This window comes from Acanthochromis polyacanthus, chromosome 19 (genome assembly GCF_021347895.1).
Source record: "Acanthochromis polyacanthus isolate Apoly-LR-REF ecotype Palm Island chromosome 19, KAUST_Apoly_ChrSc, whole genome shotgun sequence".
NCBI classification, from domain to species: Eukaryota; Metazoa; Chordata; class Actinopteri; family Pomacentridae; genus Acanthochromis; species Acanthochromis polyacanthus.
The window spans coordinates 20064087-20073862 of record NC_067131.1 but is presented as its reverse complement, the minus strand read 5'-3'; the positions used below and the strand labels follow the sequence as shown (position 1 = coordinate 20073862).

At 41.4% G+C, this 9776-nt stretch overlaps 1 protein-coding gene across 1 annotated transcript; it reads left to right on the top strand.

Moving 5' to 3' along the window:
• The first annotated feature begins 173 nt into the window (after positions 1–173).
• LOC110945944 (protein Tob1-like) lies at positions 174–4342 on the top strand. Its single transcript, XM_022187509.2, has 2 exons — positions 174–407; positions 2213–4342. The coding sequence occupies exon 2, from the start codon at positions 2374–2376 to the stop codon at positions 3394–3396; it is 1023 nt and encodes a 340-aa protein (XP_022043201.1). The 5' UTR covers positions 174–407; positions 2213–2373; the 3' UTR covers positions 3397–4342.
• Positions 4343–9776: the final 5434 nt, after the last annotated feature.

Sequence of the window (9776 nt, the reverse complement as noted above, 5' to 3'; positions counted from 1 at the left end):
AAATAGAACCATGCGGTTGATTGAGCACAGAATCATCCAATCACAGCAGCAGCTGTGGTGCTGGTTGGTGACGAAGCAGGGTTGGACCAATAGGAACGCGTTACTGGGTGTTGACCTCTGTGAGCCGCATCACCACCTCCTCCATGTCCGTGGCGGAAGACTACTATAAAAACAAAGCAGCCCAAGTTTTAAAGGACAGAGTTGTAAAAACTCCCAGGCTGTGGGGAGTTAGCTTGGTAACCTGTGAATCGGATTTCAACTATACCCCACAGGAGCTAAATCGCCTGGAGCACTTATAGAGACGTCACAACATTTTGTATTTCCTTTAGAAAGCTATACTAGAGGCTGTGCAAGTGTTTCCTGGAGCGGACTCTGTTGTACAAGAAGGACCTGCTGTGAATTTCCATGTAAGTAAATACTAAGGTGACGTCGCCATAACAGTAATTTCTCAGACACTTAAACATTTCTGGATCATTTTCTTCTTTACTTCTAAACTGACACTCGACGGTGTGATTAGAACGACGGTGTTATTGTCGAATTTCTGGCTGTAGTAACTGGGCTAATTAAAATGCTACGTAGCTTGCTGTTGTCGAAGGTGGTCGTCAGTTTAGGTTAAAACGAAATTTCTTTTTCTGTCTCCGTCAACAGCGATGTTTCCTAACTTGGTGTTTGCTCTCCGTATATGTTTAGCTTGCTACACACGATGTCACCGGGAGGTAACACTGATAACCGGTTAAACATTGACAGTAGCTCGCATCCAGATAGCTAGCTTGCACGATTTCTGTTCACACCCTTCATTAAGTTTGCAGCTAATGCTAGCAGGTCGGCAATGTCAAAGCTGACTGTGGCCAGGAGGGAAGGCGTTTTTGTGTTTTAATGTCCGTGTCATCATGTAATGAACCCGGTGTCTGTTGTCGAGAGGGCTTTATGGTAGTGGTTAGACTTTGAATGATGATTATGTAACAGCAATTCTCGTCGCAAGCTTGTACGTGCCCCTCTACCTACTGTATAGCTCGGTCGGTGCACGGAAAAGCACTAGAACAGCCTGGTTGGATGATAATAAACCCCGGACTTCGACGCAGGGGTTTTGTCTAAATGTGTCCCGTGCCAATATGAGGCAATCGAAAATCCTTGTAGCTATTGACACCTGCCATCAGACCCACCGCCCTCCGCAGAGGTCAGCCATGGTTGCTGTCACACTAGACCGCTGGGGAACACACACTGCTGACACCGTCTCTGAGTCAGTGGCATGTGTTTATTTATAGCTGTTGATGTTGTACAGCTGAGATACAGCACTGCTGTGTAGAGGGGGAGTGAATACACAGCACTGGACGAAATGTCATCCATCATAAAGGTGTGTTATGGGGGATATCTTACTAGGGCTGCTACAAACTACTTGTTTTTTTCTTGTCAAATAAGCTATTGGTTAATCTAAAAGACTGTTTTCTTCCGAAAATCTAATTGATCATCTCTTTTAATTGCATTTTATTTGGCAAACTATATGCCATCTCACAAAGCAAACTGTACACGAAGGTTACTCAAAAGTGCTTAAAATAATAGCAGCAGTAAAACAGTTGTCAGATAAGGAAGCAGTACATGCCCCGACAAGCACATCATATACAAACAGACACTGACAGTGAAGTAGAATAAGCCAATATTTAAACTAAATATTGTCTCAAACATGTATTAGATAGAAACTGTAAGGTAGCACGTAGAAAGATTTACAATTTTGAGTGCATTTGACAACTACAAGATTGTAAGAACAGGGTCGCTGTGTTTCCTCTTCAGGTGTTTGTGTATTGCGCTAGTGCTGCTGTGATTTGCCATCAAAACTTTGCTTAGTGTACAAACCACCTGTTTGTTCTGTAAGAATTTATAGTACTTCCATACTTTTGAGCCCTCGGATCTTTGGCAACTTTTCCCCTGAACCAAAGTTGTAAATTTCTGCCCACTGCTGTTTTCTAAAACACTGCGTGCACCCAACCAATGACCGGAGCCAATAACAACTGACGTCATGATGCATACATTAGGGTATTGCAGAACAACCTTTTTGAAACGAAAAAATACTTCAAAAAATGATGAAGAAAATAATGTTTGCTAAAAATATTGATATTGATGCTGTTGTTGATCAGATTTACTAATCATAGCTGTCCTGTATACTAACCATTAACAGCTGCAGGTTCCTAATGTTTTCCTATTCTTTCCATTTCAGGATCCTGAACCTAACTCTGCTGCAGGAAGGATATTCAATTTGGCAACAAGCACTCAGAGTTTTTTCATTACACTGATCACGACTGCCTTGGAGGTTTTTGCAACACTCAGAAAAAGCAACGCTGTGACGATAAAAGAATCACCCTCGCCACTGAAGCAGCTATGCAGCTTGAAATTCAAGTAGCACTCAACTTTATTATTTCCTATTTATACAACAAACTCCCTCGACGACGTGTGAATATCTTTGGAGAAGAGCTCGAGAGGCAGCTGAAGAAAAAATATGAAGGTCACTGGTATCCGGATAAGCCATACAAAGGATCTGGGTTCAGGTGCATCCATGTAGGGGAGAAGGTGGACCCTGTGGTGGAACAGGCAGCCAAAGAGAGTGGGCTGGACATTGAAGACGTCCGAAATAATCTCCCTCAGGACCTTAGCGTGTGGATTGACCCATTTGAGGTTTCCTACCAGATTGGGGAGAAGGGACCGGTCAAAGTGCTTTATGTGGATGATAACAATGAGAATGGTTCAGAGCTGGACAAAGAGATCAAGAACAGCTTTAATCCTGAGGCCCAGGTCTTCATGCCAATCAGCGACCCTGTTGGGGCTTCCTCAGAGTCCAGCTCCCCCTCCCCTCCATTCGGGCAGTCTGCTGCTGTGAGCCCATCCTTCATGCCACGTTCCACCCAGCCCTTAACCTTCACCACTGCCACCTTTGCCGCCACCAAATTCGGCTCCACTAAAATGAAGAGCAGCGGCCGCGGTAACAACGGCAACAGCGGCAGTAGCAGCAAGGTGGCCCGCACTTCCCCTACCAGTAACCTGGGTCTGAATGTCAACACCCTACTGAAGCAGAAAGCCATCTCCACCTCCATGCACTCATTGTACGGGCTGGGCCTGGGGCAGCAGCAGCAGCAGCAACAGCAGCAACAGCAACAGAAGGCCTCTGCTCTGTCTCCCAACGCCAAGGAGTTTGTATTCCCCAGCCTCCAGGGCCAGTCCAGCCCCGGAGCAGTTTTCCCTGGGGAGGGCTCCCTGGGGCTTGGCCCACTGCAGTACAACAATGCCTTTGACATGTTTGCAGCCTACGGAAGCCTCAACGACAAGTCCCTTATGGATGGCCTCAACTTCGGTCTGAGCAACATGCAGTATTCTAACCAGCAATTCCAGCCAGTCATGGCTAACTGAACTCATCATCAAGATGTTATTTATGAATGATGGTGGCTCAAAGAGAAGGAAAAACAAAACGCACACTTAGAAACTGGACTTAAGGATATTGTGTCTAGTCAGTGAAGCGCATGTGCCCAAGGGTGTTTTTACTGTGCCCCCTTGAGTTTGTTTCTACTAAAAGCTTGTACAAACACATCCAAGCTTGATTACTTCAATTCAACATGCATCATTGTTTTTCTTTTTCCTTTTTGCCAACCAAGCACAAAATTTTTTTACTATGTTGAGAAAATACTCCAAAAATAGAAAAAATATACAAGCTTCAAGTTTTGGCCTCTTACAGTATTTTACAGGTGGTAAGACAAGGCTGATTTTTATGAATTGGCACTACTAAGTGGGGTTACTTGGTCTTTTTCTAATTGTATAATTTAATTTAGTACAAAGTTTGTAAGATATCAGAGTATATATTGTTTCTATGACATGGTGTTGCATTTATATCTTTTTACTACTCCAGTGATCTGTGATGGCTGCAGCAGCTTTTCCTTATTTTTTCTTTTTTTTAAAGATAATTGTTAAAGAAATCATCTTTAAAAAAACACATCAAATATTCTAAAGACTGTGTACAGAGTATTCCTTAGTGGTGGAATTCAAGTGTAGGAATATTTGCTTTTTCTGAAAGATGAATTGTATTTTCTGTTAAGAGGTTAAAAAGATTTTGCTATTCTATGGACAAAATGTAATCGTATGAATATTAATTTTGTACCTACATTGTGCAATACTTGATAAAAAAAAAAAACGGTATAACAAAGTATTTTGAGTCAGTGTCTTACATGTCAAGAGGGACTGAAATAGTTTATATTGTTAAGTTTGTATTAAATGCTTAAAAATTATATGCTTGTCTTTATTTTTTTTAATTTCATATTTGCACCCTGGTCTTTTTAATAAAATAAACTACAGTTGAACATAAGTGGGAAGCCGACTGGTTTATTTATTGGAGCATTTTAATGTGTGACCAGCAGCAGACTTTGCCAATGGATTATTAATGGTAATCGTCTCATACAAGGAGCTGTCACTCCGTATACTGTGGGCCACTTAAAGTTAATATTAAGTGCGCAGTCTGCACAGCCTGGAGCTCATGTTCTGTAAACTTTGGGTCCGTTTAGAGCTTGAAAGCAGCAGTTAATGTTTCATCATCACAGCTACGATGGTAGGCGGAGAGTTATTTGTCGCCTGTTTTACTAGAATGAACTATCACATAAATATAAATCCTCATCCATCCCATCTTTGTTTAAGTCAGGTATGTGTTGCAGTTTCTGAAAAAGGAGCAACCTCTTAGAGCTTCAGTGTCAAGAAGGAAAACATATACCAAAGTTTAGCTCACCCAAGATGATCGTATTTGCAATTCAGCGTGACTCAAAGGTCTGAGGAGAAAAGTAGTGTGTGTGTTTTTTTTTTTTTTTTTAAAGGACACCTCCCCCTCTTGTCAAAGACTTATGTACACACTAGTGTTATTAAGGCTGAGCAAACTTAGCCACTTAAACACACACAAGCCTGTTTTAGATGCTCGTCGATGACTACATTTATCCCAGCTGAGTTCCTAAAGCTCCTGAGACTGATACAGTGTCAGTGCCCTTTATAGCACTGTTATGCAATTTTTCTTTTCGTTGTGTGTGTTTTGTAATGCTGCTTTTAAGTTTCAGTAGCAGTGTTTTATTTCCAGTGCAACAACACTCCAACATAACACTTCATGGTACTCACATTGTACATTGGCACTGACAGCTCTAATATTTAATACTCTCTGGTAGTTTATTCCAGTGGTCCTACAGTCAGGGACTGGGTTTCTACAAGGGAGAGATACATTTTAGGAGTTGAGAAAAAAAGTATTTTTGGGAGCTCCCCTATACTCATCTATCTTCTGAGAAATACAGTGGGTACGGAAAGTATTCAGACCCCTTGAAATTTTTCACTCTCTGTGTCATTGCAGCGATTTGCCAAAATCAAAAAAGTTCATTTTATTTCTCATTAATGTACACTCAGCACCCCATCTTGACAGAAAAAAAACAGAAATGTAGAAATTTTTGCAAATTTATTAAAAAAGAAAAACTGAAATATCACATGGTCATAAGTATTCAGACCCTGTGCTCAGTATTGAGTAGAAGCACCTTTTTCAGCTAGTACAACCATGAGTCTTCTTGGGGATGACGCAACAAGTTTTTCACACCTGGATTTGAGGATCCTCTGCCATTCTTCCTTGCAGATCCTCTCCAGTTCTGTCAGGTTGGATGGTGAACATTGGTGGACAGCCATTTTGAGGTCTCTCCAGAGATGCTCAATTGGGTTTAGGTCAGGGCTCTGGCTGGACCAGTCAAGAACGGTCACAGGGTTGTTCTGAAGCTACTCCTTTGTTATTTTAGCTGTGTGCTTAGGGTCATTGGCCTGTTGAAAGGTGAACCTTCGGCCTAGTCTGAGGTCCTGAGCAATCTGGAAGAGGTTTTCCTCCAGGATATCTCTGTACTTGGCCGCATTCATCCTTCCTTCAGTTGCAACCAGTCGTCCTGTCCCTGCAGCTGAAAAACACCCCCACAACATGATGCTCCCACCACCATGTTTCACTGCAGGGATTGTATTGGGCAGGTGATGAGCAGTGCCTGGTTTTCTCCACACATACCGCTTAGAATTAACACCAAAAAGTTCAATCTTGGTCTCATCAGACCAGAGAATCTTATTTCTCATAGTCTGGGAGTCCATGTGTTTTTTGGCAAACTCTATGCGGGCTTTCATGTGTCTTGCACTGAGGAGAGGCTTCCATTGGGCCACTCTGCCATAAAGCCCCGACTGGTGGAGGGCTGCAGTGATAGTTGACTTTGTGGAACTTTCTCCTATCTCCCGACTGCATCTCTGGAGCTCAGCCACAGTGATCTTTGGGTTCTTCTTTACCTCTCACCAAGGCTCTTCTCCCACCATTGCTCAGTTTGGCTGGACGGCCAGGTCTACGAAGAGTTGTGGTGGTCCCAGACTTCTTCCATTTGAGGATTATGGAGGCCACTGTGCTCTTAGGAACCTTGAGTGCTGCAGAAATTCTTTTGTAACCTTGGCCAGATCTGTGCCTTGCCACAATTCTGTCTCTGAGCTCCTTGGGCAGTTCCTTCGACCTCATGATTCTCATTTGCTCTGACATGCACTGTGAGCTGTAAGGTCTTATATAGACAGGTGTATGCCTTTCCTAATCAAGTCCAATCAGTTTAATTAAACACAGCTGGACTCCAATAAAGAAGCAGAACCATCTCGAGGAGGATCAGAAGAAATGGACAGCATGTGAGTTAAATATGAATGTCGCTGCAAAGGGTCTGAATACTTATGACCATGTGACATTTCAGTATTTTTTTTTAAATAAATTTGCAAAAATTTCTACATTTCTGTTTTTTCCTCTAATTTTTTCTTCATGTGCTTTGTTACTTCTGCTGCTACATTTCTGTGTGACCATGTGCAGTAGGTGTGGACAACCATGACAGCCCTGTGCTGGTTGCAGCAGCCTGACACGAAGCTAAAACACTGGAATAGTCCTGGAGGTATACTGTATGTCTGTTTCTGAATTCTGTTTCTGCGGTAATGAAATCCAAATCTCAGTTTAGATTGCTGTGGCAAATAAATTGCTCAGAATCCCCGGCGTTGCAAATTAATTCCTGCGGGGCTCAGGGGGAGTAGCTCGTGCAGGATTAGAGGGAAAAGCGATTTTAGCGAGTTGTGATTCCACCCTTGTGAGACACAGTTGCATTTAAGACATTCTCAGTTCATGTTGTGAGTAATGTCAGTGCTTTTGTGTAAAGAGATGCTCTGCTCTTTGCTTTTTAACTGCTTTCTTGTCCAATGACACACCAGTTTTGGTTGATTGTCAACACACTTAGACTCTGGCCTGTATTGAAGTGAGTGTGTAATGATCAGTAAGTATTTGAATCTCCATATCCAGTCAGTTTGTTATTTCTGGAACTCTAAACTATGCAAAGTCCAAGTCCATTTTGCATTCTGCTGCAGTTTACTAAGTTGAGCTGTACCAGAGAAACTATTTTTGGTCCACAGCTCAAACAGTTGTTTTTTAATAGGTATTGAATCTCTCAAGCTCAGCAGCTTGAGTGGAAAACAATATAAACAACACACACATATTCACACACACAGACAGTTCCACATGACCACCTCAGGTCTCTGTTATAAACAGGCCCACAGATGGTCTGGTGTCACACCAGCTGGGTGACTCCCAGGGTGCGGGGTGTTGCCTTGCTGTGACTCCATCTTGTCTGTTCCACAGTTTGCTCTCCCTCTGCTTCACACAGATACATTCCTGACATGAGCTGCACTTATTACTCACAGGTCCTCATCATGCTGCATCTCTCGTTCGCCCAGCAGTGTTGTACGCTCAACATGTAGGACTTGTGTTTGTTTTCAAGGGTGTTTCTCAGTCAAGGGGAACGCTCTGTTTGAAGGGAATATGAATTCCACATTCAAAGAACACTTAAGGAAGCACAGAAATGTTAAAATAACAGAAATGTAATCAGTTCAATTAAATTTTATTTATGTAGAACAAATTCTCAACATACATTACTGTTCAAAGTTTGGGGTACTTATTTTTGAAAGAAATGCATTTTTTTCGATGACGATAACATTAAATTAATTGGTAATACAGTCTAGACATTGTTAATGGGGTAAATGACTATTCTAGCTGGAAATGGTCAATTTTTAATGGAATATCTACATAGGGGTACAGACGAACATTTCCAGCAACCATCACTCCTGTGTTCTAATTGTACACTGTGTTAGCTAATGGTTTTGAAAGGCTAATTGATGATTAGAAATCCTTTAGCACATGAATAAAAGTGTGAGTTTTCATGGAAAACATAAAATTATCTTAGTGACCCCAAACTTTTGAACAGTAGTGTATGTCATAGCACTTAACATAGTGAGAGGAAGACCCAACAAAACAAAGTTCCCTTTGAATTCCCTAAAGGCAAGCAGTCTGCAACAATGGGAAGTAACCAAAAATAAAGAAAAAAAAACCCTCTTTAAAGGGGAAGAAATAAAACTCTTTTGACAGAGCTAGGCGGCCATCTGCCTTGACAGATAGGGGTGAGAGTAGGGATGAGATAGATGGGAATAGCAGAAATTTTTATAAATACTTCAATGTGAAAATGCTATGTTGAAACTGAAAGGAATTTTTGACATTTAAACAAAAATTCATTCGCTTTCTTACCGGGAATTCGATGAGAAATTGATGTCGTTGTGGGTGTCTGAATGCAAGCTAACAGGGAGCTAGTGGGTGAATAAGCTTGGCAAAATGGCTATCAACAGATTCGTCCACCAGCATGACGACAGCTAGTAATGCTAGCTAGTGTGGTAATTTGAATTTAAAAAAAAGGTGAAATTTAACCATATGTTGACATTTAGAAACCAGCAACTAGTTAGCTTAACTTAGAAAAGCTGAAAACAGAGAGAAACAGTCAGCATCTAAAGGTACCAAAATAGGCTACTAGCACCTCTAATGGTAACTAATTAACATTGCACAGAATGATGTTTTTTTTTTTTTTTTTTTTTCACAAGTCAAAGTAATGAGACAGAAGGTGTTATTAAGTATGATGTATTTGTAGGTGGATTTGGACACGGCCAGACTAGCTGTAATCTTGATGCACTAAGTTAGCGATGGCATCAGTATCTTTGTTACTATCGTGCACATACACATAAAAGCAATATCAATCTTCAAATCTTCTATTAGCTCCAAACTCTCAACAACAAAGAAAAAAGTGCATGAATATAGTTTAGGATATTTGTATCTTCTTACATTTTGGTGACTTACAGCTAGAAGATCCCCGGTTCGCATCCCGGCTTGGGATCTTTCTGCATGGAGTTTCTATGTTCTCCCTGTGCATATGTGAGTTTTCTCTGGGTTCTCCAGCTTCTTCCCACAGTCCATAACATGCTTAGGTTAACTGACGATGCTGACTTGTCTGTAGGTGTGAATGGGAGTGTGCTTGTTTGTCTGCATGTGTAGCATTGTGATAGATTGGTGACCTGTCCAAGGTGTCCGCTGCCTTCACCCTAAGTCAGCTGGGATAGATTCCAGCCCCCCGTGACCCTATTGAGGATTAAATGTGTATAGATAATGGATGGATTTCAGTCTCATGAAATTGCAGAGCTGGAAATGACAAAGACATACTAGAAATTTCAAACAGCAGAAGTCAAACCAAATAAATCCAATTGTAGCTTTTTGAGAACATATGAGAGCAAATGCTAATGAGATGAGATAATCTCTCTTATTTCTCTTTTAAACAATAAGATGAAACAGGCTGCAATTAAAAGAAATTATCCTGAAACACTGGCTGACTTTTTCCTTTGTTCCAACAAACATACTTTAA